The 21,009-nt window shown below is 38.4% G+C and overlaps 1 protein-coding gene across 5 annotated transcripts in view; it reads left to right on the top strand.

The window, feature by feature from the left end:
* acaca (acetyl-CoA carboxylase alpha) overlaps nucleotides 1–21,009 on the top strand; it is a 46,988-nt gene that overhangs the window by 15,101 nt on the left and 10,878 nt on the right. For 2 of the 5 annotated variants that reach the window (XM_057352236.1, XM_057352253.1), the window contains exons 25-46: nucleotides 265–378; nucleotides 697–786; nucleotides 1,039–1,157; nucleotides 3,378–3,401; nucleotides 4,874–5,017; nucleotides 8,404–8,506; nucleotides 8,776–8,883; nucleotides 9,011–9,067; nucleotides 9,266–9,310; nucleotides 10,169–10,210; nucleotides 11,039–11,254; nucleotides 11,342–11,497; nucleotides 11,652–11,876; nucleotides 13,430–13,585; nucleotides 13,818–13,964; nucleotides 14,331–14,600; nucleotides 14,698–14,795; nucleotides 15,362–15,482; nucleotides 15,609–15,719; nucleotides 18,952–19,095; nucleotides 19,260–19,380; nucleotides 20,694–20,790. In XM_057352236.1, the coding sequence (XP_057208219.1) occupies nucleotides 265–378; nucleotides 697–786; nucleotides 1,039–1,157; nucleotides 3,378–3,401; nucleotides 4,874–5,017; nucleotides 8,404–8,506; nucleotides 8,776–8,883; nucleotides 9,011–9,067; nucleotides 9,266–9,310; nucleotides 10,169–10,210; nucleotides 11,039–11,254; nucleotides 11,342–11,497; nucleotides 11,652–11,876; nucleotides 13,430–13,585; nucleotides 13,818–13,964; nucleotides 14,331–14,600; nucleotides 14,698–14,795; nucleotides 15,362–15,482; nucleotides 15,609–15,719; nucleotides 18,952–19,095; nucleotides 19,260–19,380; nucleotides 20,694–20,790 (2,708 nt within the window). Of the gene's footprint in view, nucleotides 1–264; nucleotides 379–696; nucleotides 787–1,038; nucleotides 1,158–3,377; nucleotides 3,402–3,994; nucleotides 4,097–4,873; nucleotides 5,018–8,403; nucleotides 8,507–8,775; nucleotides 8,884–9,010; nucleotides 9,068–9,265; nucleotides 9,311–10,168; nucleotides 10,211–11,038; nucleotides 11,255–11,341; nucleotides 11,498–11,651; nucleotides 11,877–13,429; nucleotides 13,586–13,817; nucleotides 13,965–14,330; nucleotides 14,601–14,697; nucleotides 14,796–15,361; nucleotides 15,483–15,608; nucleotides 15,720–18,951; nucleotides 19,096–19,259; nucleotides 19,381–20,693; nucleotides 20,791–21,009 lie in introns of all 5 variants that reach the window. The other 3 variants (XM_057352218.1, XM_057352225.1, XM_057352245.1) reach the window with 3 other exon arrangements.

Below are 21,009 nucleotides of genomic sequence, written 5' to 3' on the forward strand. Positions count from 1 at the left end.
GATGGACCTTGCCAAAGGTAACATTTATTATCTTTTCTAACATTCTCTATGTTAGGCCCGGAAGACCCATTGTTTCATACAGTCATGTGACTACGATAATATTGAGACAATTTTGCTATTGCGATAACACGATATCGATAATATTGTTACATCTCTAGTAGCTACTTATGTAGATAATGAAGCAGCTCACTAAGGATTTTTTTAACAGTTTTCACAAAGTTCTTTGTTTAAAGACACAGGAATCTAAACTTTTAATTCTCACAGGTTCTTATTGCTTCTCACCTTCCTTCATACGAGTTGCGACACAATCAAGTGGAATCCATCTTCCTGTCAGCCATCGACATGTATGGACATCAGTTCTGCATTGAGAACCTGCAGGTAGGACTTGTCTATGTGCTTTTAAGTAACACGACTTGTGATTACATGTAGTTTAAAATATGTACGAATTTTTAGATAAATATAACAAGTTATAATTTACTCTTCTTCAAACCTATATGATTTTAATTATTCTCCAAAATGACTCTCTCTCTCTCTCTGAGTTTGGATTTGTGAGAAAAAAAGACTTTCATAGGCTTTGGCCTATGAAAAATAAAATGAATATTTTTTATATTGTTTGTTTTAAGTATTTTTAAGTCCAGTTAGTGCTGCTGTTTATTGTAAAAATATTAATAACTTGAAAATGTCGCTTTTCTCTAGAAATTGATCCTTTCAGAGACATCCATCTTTGATGTGCTGCCAAATTTCTTTTACCATAGTAATCAGGTGGTGCGAATGGCTGCTCTTGAGGTAAGACTGTAGCTTTGCCATTTCGTCACCTTGGAATGTTTTTTCTTTACATTGTGTATGTTGTTTTGGGAGGTTTTTTTTTAGAAAACACAAAGGTTTTATCTACAATGTTAAATGGAATTCCAAAACTAAACAACTCAAAACAGCTCCGAATGCAGATAGAACCTTTTGATTCCAAGGCGACAATTTGTTTTACATGCAGTTCTTCGGGACATTTTTCACTTTTTTCCTCATGTGATTCTTTCTCCCCAGGTGTATGTTCGTAGAGCTTACATTGCTTATGAACTGAACAGCGTCCAGCACCGTCAGCTGAAAGACAACACCTGTATCGTTGAGTTCCAGTTTATGCTGCCCACATCCCATCCTAACAGGTACTTTAGGATGTACTATAACCCTGCCTCCCTCACCCCTCCATCACCCCTTTTTGGGACATGTTAAAACAGTGAAAGGGGTTATTTATTGCATTTGTATCAAGTATCAATCAGCATCTTTGCATAAGTACTGCTAAGTGCAACACAGATTCTCCTCCATGGGTACCACAGTACACAATACACCCCCATTCATCCTCTCCTAAAAGCGCTTACCTGTGCACAGTCTCTTCCAGTGGTTTAGTCTCTGCTTTAATGAGGTTTGTATGCAAGTAGGAGACGAAAAACAATATGGTATTAGTGACACTAGCTGCGTTTACATGGACACATCGGATTGAATTTAATCAGATTGTGCGATCTGAATGTGATCTGATTGATGTGTGTGTTTACATGAAAAGCTTAAAATCCGATATAATCTGCTGACAAGTGTTCACCTAAATACCCACTAAAACAGTGTTTTAAAGCACATGTTGTATATTTTATTTTACAAACGGCACGAAAAAAAATGTACAGTTTATGAAGGCAGAGTAATGTCTCGTGCCAATGAAGCAACAACTTCCTACTTCAGTTTTAATCTGATCAAGTGTTTACATGTCCTATCAAGAAGATTACAAATGGCATAAACCACCCCGTTACAATCCGACTGAAATTTCAATCGGCTTGGGCATTTTTAATCTGATTGACGTGTTTATGTGGAGCCGTTTTCATTCGGATTAGACTTTTAATCGGATTACATTGGTGCATGTAAACGCAGCACTGTCTGAATCACAGTTCCTCTTAATGGGGTGGGGTCCCAGATCTTTGCTGATCACATCCATTTGTATCAGGTGACACTACACTGATCGCATTAACAAACCAAAAAATGCAACGCAACCTATAGAGTGGTCTCAGCGATTGCAGTGATTGGCTAATTTACAGCTTGATTTTCCTGCACCACTTGTTTTATTTCATGCAACATTATGCTTGTGAGCTGATTCTGTATAGCTTGCCCTGATGTATGCCATGCTTCTTCGTGTCAGTTTGCAGTCATTTTTCCTATAATACCTGTCCCCAGCATGTGCTTTTGCCACCGTTATGCTGCTTTGCATGTGATGAGTGTAAAATAAATGACTTATGTCTTGTGCTATGTTAAAGTAGAGATTCTAGCTATGTTTGAGTTGTTCCATGTGAGGGAGAGACAGTCTTAAGTGAAGTGTGTGGCTTCAGTGCTAACAAAATTTCCCCTTAAATTAAATCCTTTTATTATTTCCTTCGTAAAGATAATGAAGCTTTTCAATGGACCATTAAGATTTTTTTACGTTATTGCTTTCATTATGACAATTAAGATCAAATGCTATTAAGGCTATTAAGCAGATGACATTAGACTGTTTCAAAGCAACAACATAAACAATCGTTACTGCGCATACACACATTGGACTGCCCTTAACTATACCGTTTTACATTCACAAATAATAGAGTGCCTGTAGATTATTTCTGATAACAAGCAAAAGAAACCGAGAAGAACAATTACTTGGCTAAACTTGCTTCTCGAATATTTTATAGAATTTATAGTTTTATAGACTGCTATACCAATCTCTACCGCTAGATGTCTATGTCCCATAAATTTTCTTTAAATGCAACAAAAACACAGGACCCCTTCAACAAGTTGTTTATTTAATCAAATGTACATACAAAATTCAACAAATTGTTTATTTAATACAATTATTATACATTAAAATAATATAAATGAATATAAATTAAATATAGTATAAATAGTTATATTATTAGACACTAGCCAGACTGATAAACAAACACAGACCGGAAGCTAAGGGCAGTCCACAAATGCGCGTCTGATGAAACAGTCTATACAGTAAATGGTCAACTGTCATGAAATAATGCCAAAAATCTTAAAGCCTGTAAAAACGGACATCGAAAATGTATTTCTTAACTTAAATAATTATAAGAACGCAAAATATAATATCTTATCATTTTCTTTTAGTTTTAAGGGCTAAACCCTCGACATTCTTGAGTCTTCAAGTTTCATGAGATTGATTTATCTTGGAGATTTCTGTTACGTCTCATTGGCAGCAGTCTGCAAGTGCAGTTCATTTGTGCACAAAGGAAACCGTGAAATCGGATTGGATTTGTCAGTCAAGTGAAAGGGCCACACACTTATAAACTCTCAGGCTGACCTCTCTTATTGATGCCTGACACTAACCAATCATCAATGTTGTTTGATTGCAGAGGGAACATCCCCACTCTTAACAGGTATAGTACACATTCTTTTTTCCGTAAACCAAAGCATAGACTAGAAAAGCAGCATGATCGAACACATATGCTGCAGACTAGTGGACACGCAATCTAAGCCCAGACATCGGTGTATGTTTGAGTGTAAAGATATCTTAGATCAACTACAGTAATTAGCATTTAACCAAAGTAAAGGTTCATGTTCTGAATAGCATTCAATACATCCACACCCTGCTGAACGGATCTAATGATCATGTTCTTGCTTTACATAGTTTAATGCTTCTTGCACTTAGATGCTGAATCAGACCAGAGAATCGCATTTATTGTGATGCTGTGTGTTGTGTTTGTGTTACACAAAAAGGAGTTCACTCAAAATATTAATAAAGATAGCTGCATCTAAAACAATTCTTAACATCAGCGTGTGTGCATGCAAATGATATTACTCCAGTAATGCGTGAATAAGAAAAAACGTTTTGACCTCATACTAAGTTTGAATGAACTGTGTGATAGTGGTGAGTAGTTGTACAATGTGTGTGTTTGATCGATGTCATCTGTTATTGGTGTCTTCGCACTGTGCGTGTCAAAATGTGACCGTGTCATCACTGTCCTCCCAGGAGAATGTCTGTCCCACTACAGGAATACAAAACTCCAGTTATCGCAGCAAATGATAGCTTCGCCAAAGGGGCAGCGAGTGACTGTGCTGAGAATGAGGAGAGGTAGAACAGGACAGATGGTTTAAGAGCGCTTACAGGGTTTAATCACAGAGATGGTTTAATCGGTCAAAATGTGTATATTTGTTCTTCTATTTCCACGGATCCTTTTGATGGTTGTGAATCTTTTGTTAATTGGTCTTTTATGGGTTGGGATGTGCTGTTAATACTAACATGGACAAGGAAACCTGTAACTTTTACCTTTTTTCGTCAGACTATCAATATACAGTGTAAATAACAACGGAGTTGATGGAAGTCATGATCATTTAGCAGTTTATTGTAATCATGGGTGTTCGGAATATTCCAGGTTAGCTGCAGACTGCTGTTGATTTCTACAGAAAATCATTTTTAACAAAGAAAAAACGTGTTGACAATAACGCAGTTGTAACGGAAGTATGCACATTTTGATTCGTTTTTCAAGTCAAAATTTCTGTCAAAGGAGCTTGATGTTAACCTGGAATATTTATTTTAAACCAGTCTGCACTAGATTTATAAAGCTGCATTAATTCTCCCATACCATGAACTTTCAATCATAATCTTTAATTTCTTCAACTTTGAAATTGCCTTCTGACAATTCGCTCCTTTAATACATTTCAGAAGTGTGTATTTACATTCAGGCAATGCATGTCTCTTTAACCCCCTGATCTTGAGTGAGGAAATAATTTGATCTTTTTTCCTGGGATCTTCAATAAGGGAATGATCTACCACGTACAGTAAGTGAGAGTTAAGCTTTGAGTTGCTGGTTAATAACATGTTTGTTTGTGTTGTGTGTTGCACTCTCAGGATGTCCTTCTCTTCTAATCTAAACCACTATGGCATGGTCCACGTGTCCAGTGTTAGTGATGTTCTGCTTGACACCTCATTCACTCCACCCTGTCAGCGCATGGGTGCAATGGTTTCCTTCCGCTCCTTCCAGGAGTTCACCAGGTCAGCATGTTTTTAGGTTACTTAAAATGTGAAATTTAAAGGCAACATAGATTCACAACCGATTTAATAATAAACGTTACCGGTTGGTTTTCACGACCATTCTTTAGAATATATTCTTTTATATATATTTTATTCTGCTCCTTGTGTGTAAAATAAAACATCACATAAACTACATTTACAATTAATATATAATTTTTTCTGATTCTAAAATAGTTTTTTGTTTTAGTTTGTATAACATTTTTTTGTACCTTGACCAAAGCTTTTCTTACCTTTTGTATGGATTGTTTAGGCTAAGACATATCACATTTTAACTCAACTCAACTTTATTTATATAGCGCTTTTACAATTTTCATTGTTACAAAGCAGCTGTACATGAGACATATTGACTATAAGCAAAATAATTAAAGTTGTACCTGCAAAAACAAGAAAAGGTTGAAAACACAGAAGACAGACATACCCACATACAAAACACTCCACACACACAATATGCACACGTACTAACACACATAGACATAGAGACACACACACACGGATGCGCACGCACGCACACACAACACACACACACACGTACGTACACAGAAAAGTACGCACACACACACACACACGCTCAGTGAGAGCACACATTTAGGATAAAGGAGAGAGAAGCACAGGTCAAATATAACAGACTATAAATTCCTATATGCAATATTAATTAAGTAAAACTTTAAAATTCTAAAGCAGCCCCCCCGGCCAGGCAGATAGTGCAAAAACAGTATGCAAACGGTGGCGAGGAACCCAAAACTCTAATCGAGAAAAAAAACCTCAGGAGAACCCAGGCCCAACCAGGGGATTCCAGTTCCCCTCTGGCAAAAGCTGCTGCCTCTGCACAAGCTCCAGAGAACTTGCACAACAAGGCTAAATAAAATAAATAAACTTAATAATAAAATAAATTATAGTTTAAGATTATCATTAATAATCTAATAGCATTTGAAGTTTTGTGGTGAAGACATGTCAAGAGACCGCGTCCTTCTTTATCCAGCTCTATCATCTCAGCTCTTGTCAGGTCCCCACTTCCCATTCTCCGCTCTACCATCAGGTCAGGCCATGAACTGCATCCTGCTCGCTGTGGTAACCTTGGAACAATGAGACAAGACTGGCTGAGAGTAGAGTACTGTTCTGTACTCTTTGATGCAACAAGTACATCAGTTGTGTTTTTGGTTCCGGTTGATCTAACTAATGCAGCCTAAACCCTCTGAAGATTTATATTATGGAAGAGTAGTGTATGCAAGATTAAAAAGATGCGTCTTTAGTCTAGATTTAAACTGACAGAGTGTGTCTGCCTCCCGGACAGTGCAGGGAAGACTATTCCAAAGTTTAGGCGCTAGATAGGAAAAGGATCTACCACCTGCACTTGATTTTGAAATTCTAGGTATTACCAACTGACAGGACGCCTGAGAGCGTAATGCACGTGAAGGACTGTAATACAAAAGGAGTTCATTCAAGTACTGAGGAGCTAAACCATGTAAGGCTTTATAGGTAATAAGCAAGATTTTAAAGTTAACGCGATGCTTTATAGGTAACCAGTGCAAGGTTGACAGAACCGGGCTAATATGTTCATACTTTTTTGTACGTGTAAGAACTCGAGCTGCCGCGTTTTGGACCAATTGGAGTTTTTGTAATAAGCCTGCAGGGCAACCACCTAACAGTGCATTACAGTAATCTAGTCTTGATGTCATGAATGCATGAATTAACTTCTCTGCATCTGAGATTGACAGCATATGACGTAGTTTAGATATATTCTTAAAATGGAAAAACGCAATTTTACAGGTGTTGGCGACGTGGCTCTCAAATGACAGATTACTATCGAATAGAACGCCAAGATTCTTTGCTGACGACGAGGGTTTTATGGAACATCCGTCAATAGTTAAACAGTATTCTTGGTTGTTACTTATAGCAGTTTTCGGTCCAATAAGTAACACTTCCGTTTTGTCCGAGTTCAGTAATAAAAAGTTGTTACTCATCCAGTTTTTTATATCGACTATGCATTCCATTATTCGATGGAACTGCTGTGTTTCATGAGGCTTCGAGGAAATATAAAGTTGAGTATCATCAGCATAACAGTGAAAGCTAACTCCGTGTCGCTTTATTATATCTCCTAGAGGTAGCATGTTTAATGCGAAGAGCAGAGGCCCTAAGACTGAGCCCTGTGGTACACCGTACTGGACTTGCGATTTGCGTGACACCTCATTGTTTATTGCTACAAATTGAAAACGGTCGGATAAATAAGATTTAAACCATTTCAAAGCTGTTCCCTTAATGCCGACATAATTTTCGAGTCTATGTAGGAGTGTGCTGTGGTCAATGGTATCGAATGCAGCACTAAGGTCTAGCAGCACCAATAACGAGATACAACCTCGGTCAGACGCCAATAGCAGATCATTTGTAACTCTGATCAAAGCAGTCTCTGTACTGTGACATGCTCTAAATCCAGACTGGAATTCTTCATTGATGTCATTCCTTTGGAGGAAGGAGCATAATTGAGTTGATAAATATTTTAGACATATCACATAATGGATTGTATTGGAGTTTAGGGATGTACCAGTATCGGTATCGGCCCGATACCAAGCTCATGTACTCGTACTCGTAATGACACACCGATACCAAAGACCGATACCTCACGTGACATACAAAGAGCCCTATGATTTCCGCAATGCGGAAAACGCGGATGGAATCGAGGAATCAAGGCATTTCCTAACAAGAAATTAGCGCTGAACAGCTAACGTAACAGTTAACGAAATATTCAGATACTGTTTAAATATGTATTCTGCTTGTTTTGCGTTATCGTGTGTGAAAGAGTGGTGCGGTTGCGTGTACTGAACGCATTGTGCTTGTGTAGCTTTCAGCGCCAGCGTTTCACTGCACGAGGACACGAACACAAACAAACACCATTTGCGGCGATCCGTCAAAATAAAAGTCCGGTTGACTTGAACAAGTTATAATACACTCACATTTTACCACACCACCCCCCTTAAATTTTTTATAATTTGACCACAGAGTATATTGTTTACTTTAGTAAACTGAAGTGAATGTGCTAGTAAAATTGTGCTACTTATCATAAAAAATAGAACTTGATTAAAAAATAGTACTTAAATTTAAGTAGACCTAAAAACAAAAGAAAAAAGAAAATGTACCAGTAAGATACTGGTTTATTAACATTATTGTACATTATACAGGCATCGGTTATAGGTATCGGTATCGGCGAGTACCAGAAAAAAATATCGGTACGCGTACTCGGTCTTTCAAAAATGGTATCGGTGCATCCCTAGTTTACACTAAGAAGTGCGACATGACGTATAGTTTTTGTTCATGAACCTAAATGTGGGTGTTAAATGTGATTGTTCTCACAGGAACATCAAGGATGTGTTGAGCTGCTTCTCAGACTCTCCTCCATCTACTCCAACCTTTCCTGAGGGCGGCAACCCTGTGCTGTATGGAGAGGACGATAACAAGGTGAAACTTTCACCCAACTTGTTCAATACTGTTCATAGCATTTCAATTAATTGCTTATAGTTTAACTGGTTACCAACACAGATTTACATCATTTACATCTTTTATTAGCTTAACAGATTTGTATCCATTTTTCGTTCCACGTGCAGATGAGAAATACATTTAATGTATCAATTTGAAGCTTGCCTAAAGCTGGTAATTGCCTGACATGCGCAAACAAAATAAACGATATAAACATTTCAGCTTGGTTTTACTTTTGTTTTTCACTGTAGAGCATCCAAGATGAGCCGATTCATATTCTTAACATTGCCATAAAGACTGACAGTGACGTTGATGACGATGGACTGGCAGCCATGTTCCGCGAGTTCACCCAATCTAAGGTGAAGCATGTTTCCTGAAATGAATCTTCATGTTTTTATAGGGTTATTGCTTTTGAGCAGAATTGCTGAAGCAGTTTTCCTATCTCAATTCGTTGCCGAGTAAAAATTCAATTAATGTCTACCACAGAAATCTCTGCTGTTTGAGCATGGCGTCCGAAGACTTACTTTCCTGGTTGCTCAGAAGGTAGGATTAAAAACCGACATTGAAGCATGTTTGTGCTCTCTCACTGCACTCTTTCTTCCAATGAGTGATAACTAAATAATCTTCAGTTCAACCTAAATCGAAATAACAGTCATTTATCATAAATGATCTGAAATCTGGCCTGCCCACTGCATGTTTTTCTGTCTCCCTTTCCTTTGCTCTCGACGCCGTTATTAACAGGATTTCAGGAAGCAGGTCAACTGTGAGGTGGACCAAAGGTTCCATGTAAGTAGTTTCAACGGGATTAGACACTGGCTCTGTTTCAAAACCTAGAGGTAAATTGCTGTCTACAGGTTTATCTTCTAGCATCCTAATCAAAATCAAACATGACAAGAGGGGTCTTAAATAAAAAAAAAACAAAGACATGTAAATTGAGAATTAAATTGCCTTTAATAATTCTTTCTGACCTTTCTAAGCATGATTATTAAGCTTGTTTTTCTAGAATATTCTAAGGTTTTCTTTAGTACATTTTTAATTATACCATGGTCTTTTTGAATACTCGATTCTGATTGGCTGGAAGGTGTGCATTAAAACCCTTTAACGCATAGGTAGCTCCAGTAAGTTTGAAATTTAACTGATAAAATCACTGTAATTTTCACCTGTTTGATCTAAAATTTCACTGTAAACATCCGCTCCGCTTTGCATCGGGTGGTTCTTGGCCTCCACGTCGTGCATTAAAACCCTTTAACGCACGTCTAGCTGTGGATTATCCCTTACTTAAAACATGCACATCCCTAACATCAGCTATTTAAATTTGCTTTAAACAGTGTTTTATATTGCTTCTCCTAAAAAGGTTTTACACCCATTTGTTGCTTGACGTTTAAGTTTGGACTTATTTGTAACTGAATTGAGACTTTTTTGCATCCTATGATTGACTTCACATTTTGCTGGTTCAAAATTGCTATTTAGAAAATTGACGTTTGATAGTGCAGTTATGATGGCAACAAATGTAGGTCCCTAGATTTTGGAACAGAGAACTTAAACATTGTTTAAGTGACTTACATTTACACTCAAATGAGGTGTTGACATGGATAGAATACAGTGTTATTTCAGTTTCAGTTAAATGTCTTTTTTGTTTCACAGAGAGAATTCCCCAAATTTTTCACTTTCCGGGCTCGAGACAAGGTGAGCTATGGTTTACAAATGTCTACGAATGACAGACACAAAAGGCCATAATACAGTACATTTAAAAGCATTAATTAAATCCATCAAGTGCTTTATGTTTGGGGAAAAAGAACAAAAGGAAAATGTGAAGTGAAAAAGGAGGAAGCAGTTATATTCATGTTTCTTGTCTTGGCTGTGGAAGTCACTCCATCATGATCAGCAGCGTTTCTCTGTCTTCTATCAACCCTGATAGTTTGCTAAAATGGTTCCAGCAAAGCTCATTACATTAATGAACTTTTTAATTATTTGTCTCATTTGAGAGGGATGACATCCATTAGCAGCGGTGATTACCTACATTTACTAAATCCAGCCTGCTATTACACTGTAGCTCACGGGCACGTTCTCCTCCTGTAGACTCACGTTCATAAAATGTCCCATTCATATTTTCGATTTGATTCATTCTTTTATTAAAACATGACCTCATATTTGCCTGAGTGTTTATGTGGCTTGATTGAACTCCGATACGCCAAAATAGGAAACGCAACACATTTTCCTTTTAAAAAAAACAAAACAAATGTGTTGCATCAATGCAATTACAATTATTTTATTTATTTACTTGTTAGATTAAACATTGTTCCGTTTATGTTTGGATTCATTTCTGCGATGCAAAATGCTAAAAGTAACAATCATAACAAAGGCATATGGATTCCTTTTTTCTGCAGATCAGAACTTGGCCTTTCTGGGTTTTGTCTATATTTTGTATTGGTTGCTTATACAAATTTGTAGTATAAGTAATACGTTTGCTTATTTTTAAAACATGCATAACAGTGTGCAAATATTTTTTCCCAGTTTGAGGAGGATCGTATCTACAGGCACTTGGAGCCTGCATTGGCTTTCCAATTGGAGCTCAACCGCATGCGTAACTTTGCACTTACAGCTATTCCCTGTGCCAACCATAAAATGCACCTATACCTGGGAGCTGCCCGTGTGGAGGTGGGAACTGAGGTCACAGATTACCGCTTCTTTGTGCGGGCCATCATCCGCCACTCTGACTTGGTCACCAAGGTAGGAGCTACTGCATGATCCTTCCTCTGTGATCACATCCGTATGTCTAGTTGCAAATGTAACGACGTGTGGTTTTATGCTGTGTAGGAGGCGTCGTTTGAATACCTGCATAATGAGGCAGAACGTTTGCTGCTTGAGGCCATGGATGAGCTGGAGGTGGCCTTTAATAACACCACAGTGCGCACAGACTGCAATCACATCTTCCTCAATTTTGTTCCCACCGTCATCATGGACCCTTCTAAGGTAATTGATACACATAGCCAGCCATTCACGCCTGAGCCCGCCTTCATGTTTTACCACAGAAAATTGGGATGCTCATATTTATATAAGTTATATCATAATGTGTCTACCAAATGCATAAATGTTACCATGTTTGAAACATTTGCATTGTCATCAGATCGAGGAATCTGTGCGTTCCATGGTCATGCGTTATGGCAGTCGTCTGTGGAAGCTTCGTGTGCTCCAAGCCGAGCTGAAGATCAACATCCGGCTGACTCCCACTGGAAAACAGATCCCCATCCGCCTCTTCCTGACAAATGAGAGTGGGTACTACCTGGACATCAGCCTGTACAAGGAGGTCACAGACTCCCGTACAGGACAGGTGGGGCACAAAGATCGACAGGTGGGGCTCACGTGTCTTTCATGTAACACACACAAACACAACACATACATAATATACTGATAAAGAAATATCAGTTTAACAACCATTTTTAAAATGCAGGAGTTTGTCGGCCATCTACTAATGTCATTTATAGCAGTTGATCTGCTGATATATCAGCAAGGCCAATAAATGCCAGATGTTTCAAATTTAAAGTGATACTTCACCCAAAAACGAAAATACTGTCCTCATTTACTAGCCCTAGATTGTTCCAACCCTGTAAAAATGTCTTTGTTCTGCTGAACACACAGGAAGATATCTGAAAGATTGTCAAATCTCATCCCCCGTTGACTCCCGTAGTATTTATTTTCCCTACTATGTCAGTAAATTCTGGGTGAGATCTGACATTCCTCCAAATTTCTTCCTGTGTGTTCATCAAAACAAAAACATTTATAAAGGTTTGGAACAATCTAAGGGTGAGTACATGATGACAGAATTTTCATTTTTGGGTGAAGTATCCCTTTAAATATCAGAGATTAAAAAGGTAGTGATACAAACTTGCTCAAATCCAATATAAATGTTGTTAATATGTTTTTGCAGTAAAACAAAATATTAAAATGAGTTGACTGAACAGAAGCAGGGAGAAGCTGAAACCTACTGTCTCTTTTACAGATTTATTGTATTATTATTTATACAGGTTTAACTTTTTTTCTGTCAATTTTAGTTACAATTACTAGTAATTAAAACATTTTATTTTAATATTAAGTTTGTTGTTTGTCACATTTCAATTCTGTGATATCACACATATTGGTAATATATCAACTTTTGGCCCTACCTGGTGTCTAGATATCAGCATCGTCCATTAATAAACCCATATTGGGGGACCAGTGTTGACTTTTAACCATCTAGTTTTGTTTGTCAGTGACATACCAACATACCTGTCAAAAATTAAAACAACATTTCCATGAAATCGATGTCATTAAATACAAATTATTGTAACTGCTGCTTAAGGAATATTACCCAAATGTGAAAATTCTCTCGTATTTACTTACTTCATGCAATACCAGCAGGGCATGCCTTCCTTTCTTCAGCAGAACACAAACAAATAGTACATTAACATGCTGTTGTGTTATCTTAAATAAAAACAGTAACCACAACATGTTTACATTTTACATGCCACGATGTTCATTAAATAGGTTGAAAAGTATTGCTTTGCTTCAGAAGAATTTTTTTAACGCACTGGAGTCATTTGGATTACATTAATGATGGATGTACAGTATGCGCTTTTTGGAGCTTCACCAGTTTGAGTACTGTAAGAGTAACATGAAGACATTTTAATATAATATGTTTATTATTCCTTTGTGTTCAACTGAAGAAAAGGAGTTATATACATCTGGGATGACATGAGAGTTTTTTATATTTGGGTAAACTATTCCTAAATCACTTTTAGCCATTGTAACTTCAACTGTTGGTATTGTTTCATCTGCCCGCTGTTAAATGTGTTTCTAGATGGGGGGATATTTATATTTGTTTATCTTCTCTTTTCTTCTTTATGACTCTTTTTGCTTTCTCCTCAGATTATGTTCCAGGCATATGGAGATAAGCAGGGTCCTTTGCACGGTATGCTCATCAACACCCCCTATGTCACTAAAGACCTTCTGCAGTCTAAACGCTTCCAGGCCCAGAGCCTTGGCACCACCTACGTCTATGACTTCCCAGAGATGTTTCGTCAGGTATCGTCCTGAAATCAGACTCTGCACGCTGCATTTTAATTTTATGAGTTATGATGCATTTACAAAATAATGTGGCTTCTTTGCAGTGTATAGAATTATGTCATTTGTTGGTGCACCAAAATGACTAATAATTTGAAATAAAACAATAAATAAATGTATATTGAAATTTTTGTGTATTTAAGAAACATTGCTCATAGCTGATTGGTTCATTATGGTGCCTGTCTTTCTCAAGGCTTTGAGGAAACTATGGCAGTCCACGGACGCACACGCCGACTTGCCCAAATGTCCTCTGCCATCTGAGCTGCTCACCTTTACAGAGCTGGTTTTGGATTCTCAGGGTCAGCTGGTACAGATGAACCGTTTACCTGGAGGAAATGAGGTTAGTTCATGTCAACAAATTAGCACATGTTGTACATTTAGTGTACACTAGGGGTCACTCTGTTGCTTTTCAACTGTTGTTTTATCAGGATGGTTAGCTGTATTTAGTTTAGGAAATGAACATTTTACAGTAATGATAATCTGCTGTTATTTGGCCAGCTAAGAGCATTGGTCAATAACCACATCCACTTAAGGGATTAATAAATGTTAGTTCCTCCTTGCTGTTAAAATGTTGTGTAAATGCACATTAGCACTATATCGACCACCTTGCTCTCTAGATATTGGTATCTGTATCTGCATCAGCCATTAAAAACACAAGAGTCAACTGTTCTTTAACAGCCGGTGTTCTTTGTTTGTGTCTATCCAGATTGGCATGGTTGCATGGCGGATGACTCTCAGAACCCCAGAGTACCCGGCCGGTCGTGAGATTATTGTGATCAGCAATGACATCACACACAAAATAGGCTCCTTTGGGCCACAGGAAGACTTTCTGTTCCAGGAGGCTTCCTTGATGGCAAGAGAAAGTGGCATCCCACGAATCTACATCGCTGCCAACAGTGGAGCCCGCATCGGCCTGGCAGAAGAAATCAGACACATGTTCCATGTCGCCTGGCAGGACCCAGCAGACCCGTACAAGGTTTGGAGAGGCTCCAGGGGGGAGGATCACTGATCATTAAAATGGTGTTTGCTTGCAAGATGTGTGTAAATCACAATGTTTGTCTGTTGATTTGTAGGGCTTTAAGTATCTGTACCTCACACCTCAAGACTATAAGAAGGTATCTGCTCTGAACTCGGTGCATTGTGAGCATGTGGAGGACGAGGGGGAATCTAGGTGTGTTAAGACTACCTATAACATGTCAGACTGTTACGTCTACAATATTTGGTTCTGTGTGTCTGGGCATTTGGCTGTGACGTATTAAAGCAATAAGCAGCAAGAGGCCCTGTGTTATAGTGATTTTAGTGAAAATGAAAACCCCCTTAGTCATAGTAAAGCTATTTTGTGCATTTAACAGACTCATGGCTTTTTGCTTTAACATTGACGACAACAGTAGTATGATCAAAACAATATGAATTTATTAATATTCATAGCAAGTAATATGTCTAGTCATATTCTCGTCACATAATAAAACCATTTAATTTATTAGGTTCCATGTCAATTTATTTATTTCGAAAATAGGTATTTAATAAGAAAATGTGAACATATGATGTGAACCGAGTCGCCTTTTTGCCCTCTAAAAGGGTTTGTTTTGCATCATTTTTTTTGCCTAATTTTTATTCTAAAAAATTTGGGGGGAAGCTTGAAAGTGCAAATGTTGAAGAGGAATGTGTTGAAATGGTACTAGGAAGCGTGAAATAATATGAAGTCTCTTCTAAGACACCATTCATCTCTCTTTGCAGGTATAAGATCACTGACATCATTGGTAAAGAGGAGGGCTTGGGTGTGGAGAACTTGAGAGGTTCCGGCATGATCGCAGGAGAATCATCACTAGCATACGATAATATTATCACCATGAACCTGGTACACTGATGCAGTTGTTGCAAACCACTTGTTATTTGGCAAAACTAATTTTTAAGCAATAGGTTTAGAGAAACACATAAACATTCACGATACTGTTTATAAGAATCTGACTTTGGTGATCATCAGGTGACATGCAGGGCTATTGGAATCGGCGCTTACCTAGTGAGACTCGGTCAGAGAACCATACAGGTGGAGAACTCGCACATCATCCTAACTGGGGCTGGAGCTCTCAATAAGGTTAGGAAATGCACGGCAACAAACGCTTTTTTTGGCACCTGACGTATTGCTGTTGTCATGAAATGCAATGCTAGCTTAAGTTTGCTCAGTTGCTGAAATGTAGAAATGGCAGTAAAGGTGTGGCAGATGTTAAAGAGTTTTCTGATTGGTTATCTTTTCTGATTGGAAAGAATCCGACTCTGCCACGTCAAAACAGTTTTCTAATTTGCATAGTCTGTGCTTTGTTTTTTTGTTTTTTTCAAAGGTCTTCTCCATTGTTTAGCTGCTGCTAATAAAGGTGGCACACGTGCATAAATTACCTACTCACTCTGCTGATAAGGGCATTTTAATTGGCCTCTTTTTTTAATTGCATAAAGTAATTTGATTGGGCCGAGGCAGGAATCGTGACAGGCTAGTGTGAACTCCTAAAGCCTCGTGTGCGCTCAACTATGACCCAAATAAATGAAGCCCTAATTCATGCAATTACCACAACTGCGTTACAATATGACTTTTATAAATCAGCCCGTTTCTTTCTTTACTGGTGATTTGGTTGGTGGTGCGTTGAAGCGTGTTTTTTGAAGCTTTTGTCATTTTAGGGTGTCAGAGTTTTAAGGTTGCAAGACCTCTCTGCTATTGTAGAGGTTGGTTTTGTCTGAATTTTAGGCATTTTCCTATTTTTAGTCATGATGGTAAAAAAAGAGACATATGACTTGTTATTTTCAGACCATTTTTAGTCCACTACACCTTCCATACAGACAAACTCCACCCATGGGAATTTCTGCACAATTTTTTTTTCACAAATACTTTGCACAAGTTTATTCTTAAAAGTGAGCATTGAGCGTGACTAAAAATAGCAAACATTTGGTGATTTTGTTTTTTATTACTCAAGTCTATAACTCATGTAGATAGCCGTGCGTGTGTGTGTTCCTCTATGTATATAATTCACCCCTCAGTGATTGCCACCCAGCCCCGCGCATCTCTCTCTCTCTCTCGCTCTCTCTCTCTCTCTCTCTCTCTCTCTCTCTCTCTCTCTCTGCATGATGATGCAGCTCCTGCAGGAATAAGCGTGAAGTTGTTATTTGCATAGAAATAGGCTGATGCCTGGAGCTGAGACTGGAGGGACACCCATGTCATTCCTCTGAGAACAGAATGAGCACTTCTGACCAGACGGATCTCTCCCTCGCTCTGTCTCTCTTTATCTGTTTCTCTCTCTCCTCTGCAGTAGTCCAGAGGTTATTGGAAATTCACTTGCATATGTCTTTATAATGCAATATCAAGCTGTAATGCATATATATATGTCATGTAATGGAAGGAATGCCCCATCTATCCCCAACTGTGAATGAACTCTGCAATCCTATGGAGAGGCTCAGAGATGACGTATTTTTGATACGAAGATCGCCAAAAATAAGCTTTTATGATGTTTACACGTTTTGTCTAACAAGATCGTCTTCACAATTTAACACAACATTTGTTACTTTTGAAGCCGAAATACAATTGGCAGAAGTAAAAAGCTAACACGATGCTATGAGCAGACTACACTTAAGGTCGATTGATGTCACCACCACCAAGCCTCCTACAACTCTTTCAAACTTTATTAAAAATGTGTTCCCTGGTAATTGCTCCGTGAATGAATCCCCATCTACGTTTTTAGAGATTTGTGCCCATGTTGCATTATTTGTGAGTTTTATATGCGCGATGACGTCTAACGTCCCCGCCTGAGTCACCTGAGGAAGTAGTAGCTTTTAGCAACTCGCTAGCAACCACCGTGTTTAAGACACAATAAGGCTTTAAGCTTCACAAGCGGGTTATAAATGGTGTGTTTTATGTCATAGAATAAAACGTGAAAATATTTAGAGGTCTTCATTTAGGCGATTTACCAAAAACCCATTAAAAACACCCATAGATTTTGGAGCGATGGAAATCTCTGAGCCTCTCCGTTACGGTGTCGATTAGTGCAGAACAGAGCAATTGGCTCATTTACAATGAGCGCAGATATCGGGGTATGTCAGACCTTTGTAACTGTTTCTGTATATGTATTATATACTAGACCCTCTTGAGACCCAGATCAATACAAGCCAACCCCTAAAGGCCCAAGTATATTTCGATTTCAATTTTGCTCCTCTCCTTTTCAAGCATACTGTAATGAGTGTGAGCACAAATGCTGATGTGAAAGTATTGCCACCCTGGACAGAAAAATCTGCACAATTATTGACAATTGTGCACAGATCTCAGCAGATTTAGGTTTTAGGTTAGGTCCCAGGGACTGTCTGAGTCCTGCTGAATTAACGGGAGACAAAGTCAAGTTTGCTTTGGGCTTAAGATATAGGTTAACATGAAATTCCCTAGGAACCAGACCAGTACTACACTCCCTAAAATCCAGACCAGTATCAGACGTCTGATTTCTGCAGCTTTGCACTGGGTATCCCCACCCTCAATGAAATGGAAATCCAAGACATCAAATATGTTGAAATTGACAAAAAATTACACTCTTAATCTTTTCCTTTTTTTGCATGAAGAATCTCACTGGAATGTGAATGGAGACAGGGAAGAGAAATCCAACTATTGATGTAGTTCCAGATGGGAACAAATAACCCTTTACTCTCACCCATTGAGCACTAAGTGACAGTCATTCTTCCCAAGCCGTTGACAGCATTGAGCTGAGAGCAGAATCTCTCAAGCCCACAGCACTGATCTGACTGCCTGTGTGATGGTATTGGTCCATAGTCCTAGGACCTCCACAAACACTGACACTCATAACGACACACAAATACACATTTCATGCTTCTATGATGTTACCTTCCCAAGTCCAATCATTTTACTGAATAATATATACACTTATCGAGAACTTTTTCTCCTGAAGTTCAAACTAATCAGAATGCTGTAGATGGGTGATGGAGTGGTGTGTTAAATGGCAAGGTTGATGGTGCAAGATTGACCATCTCCAGAAAAAAAAAAAAAAATATGAAGTGGTATCAGTTCACTGAATGAATATGATGGCGGAAGGCAGAGAGACTTGCGAGCTGATAAAAAAGCAACAGTAACTCAAGTTAGCATACAATGAGGTTTGCAAAAGACAATGCACAACACATCGAATCCAGCCGTTCTGGCAGGTGGTGGTGTAATGATGTTGGGTATATTTTCTTGGCACACCTGGAGCTCCCCAGTAGTTAAAAGTCCATGGGTATGCTGTTTGAGGTTGTGAGGCTGCATTCATCTTTGCAGTGTAGTCATTATGTTGTTATTCTCTCCACAGGTTTTGGGTCGTGAGGTGTATACCTCCAATAACCAGCTGGGTGGAGTACAAATCATGCACAATAATGGCATCACACACACCACTGTGTGTGATGACTTTGAGGGAGTGTTTACCTTACTCCAGTGGCTGTCTTACATGCCAAAGGTATGCAGAAGGCCTTGACTGATCTGATTGTAAAATATGTGCTCATCCCATGTTTATGTGAGGTTTTATTTAAGATGTAGTAACTGAAAAAGTTGATACTTTACAGTTAACACTGAAATGATTCTCAGGCTGGCAATGTTTTTTCACATTGCTTTTTTTTTCAGAATACATCTAGTCTCGTACCTCTGCTAGCTGCTAAGGATCCCATTGACCGGCTGGTGGAGTTTATTCCCACCAAGGCACCTTATGACCCACGCTGGATGCTGGCGGGACGTCCCAGTCAGAGTAAGTGCATGCTACACCAAACACTTAAAGGGATACTTCACCCAAAAATGTATACATTTCTTTGTACTGATGAACACAGAGAACGATATTTGGAAGAATGCTTATAACCAGAAAGATTTTGCCCCCCATTGACTACCATAGTAGGAAAAAATACAATGGTAGACAAAAGCGCCCCAGAACTGTTTGCTTTCCTACATTCTTCAAAATGTCTTCTTTTGTGCTCAACAGAACAAAAAAATGATAAAGTAATTTTTCCTACTGTGGGGGGAAAGATCTGTTTGGTTATAAGCATTCTTCCAAATATCTTTCTCTGCGTTCATCAGAACAAAGACATTTATACAGATTTGGAACAACCCGAAGGCGAGTAAATGACAATTTTCATTTTTGGGTGAAGTATCACTTTAAAGCTTCTGCTTACATACATGCTAATAAAAATGTTATTGTTTACAGCTAGCAGCTGAAGTCCCAACCAATCATCAGTCGTTAAAAACATTCTCTCTCGAAGCCAAAATTGTGCTAAAAAGCCAGATTTCATGTCAAATATTTGATTCTTTATATAATATGTTGTTTTATTGTGATCTTAGCAAGTGATTTTAAAGTCTTCCCGTTTTAATTAGACAGGACTTGGACGTTGCAAATATAGAGGTCTGTAACTTTTCTATACGTTCCCTTTTTTCGTATATGTGTACAACTTTCCAGGTTTTCTCTAGGTTCCAAGTTTAAGTTTTGTGGCTATCCTTTCGCCTTCGCCTTGCCCCACATAGTTAGATTTTTTTTAAGTGCTTTGTTTTAACCACCAATTTTGCTTTAAAAACCGATATGAGTTGATATAGATCTTAAATTGTATGGAAGTTGGTACATTTGTTTTAAACTCCACTCACGACGTTCCTCATTTTGTGCAATATAGCTTGGTATGTGTTGTTGTGGCCTCCTGCAATGATATATTGTGTTTTGTGTATTAATTGTGTGAGGGATGTGTTGTTGGGAAGGATCCAGTAATGGATGACTGTGATCCGAGGGTTTATGTTTGAGGCACAGCTCTTGGTCTCTCCTCTCAAAGATAAGACTGGCATGTATGGAAAGTTTTTTAGTGCTGAGACAGATTACATATCACTGTAATTGCCACAGCAAGGTAGAGAGATATTGCCTGTAGGGTGGCAGGAAAAGGAATCTTTGTCTTAGTGCTAAGACAAGTTTCACAGTGTAATTGAATGGTAACCTCTCTCTGCAGCAAGCATATTCTCTGTCTCCGCTCCGCATATCTCGGATGAAGATAGGGTGCTTATATAGGCATCTTTCTCTTCTCCCCACAGGCACTAAGGGTGCATCCATGAGTGGATTCTTTGATCATGGATCTTTTATGGAGATCATGCAGCCATGGGCACAGAGTGTTATCGTGGGTCGGGCCAGGTAAGCACCCTTGTGACATGCGTTTCATGAAATGTGGCAAGATAATGTTATTATTTTTCTTTTTTTTTGTTTTCATTTCTATTCTTCCCTATCTACACATGCTACAGAAGTCGTTTCTATAGAAAAGGCATCAATCACAGTGATGTTAGAATAGTGTCGGTTTTTTTTATTATCAACATTGCCAGTCATTCTCTCCCCAAAGACCTTAGGATGACCTCT

The sequence above is a fragment of the Triplophysa rosa genome, linkage group LG2, assembly GCF_024868665.1.
Source record: "Triplophysa rosa linkage group LG2, Trosa_1v2, whole genome shotgun sequence".
Taxonomy (NCBI): domain Eukaryota; kingdom Metazoa; phylum Chordata; class Actinopteri; order Cypriniformes; family Nemacheilidae; genus Triplophysa; species Triplophysa rosa.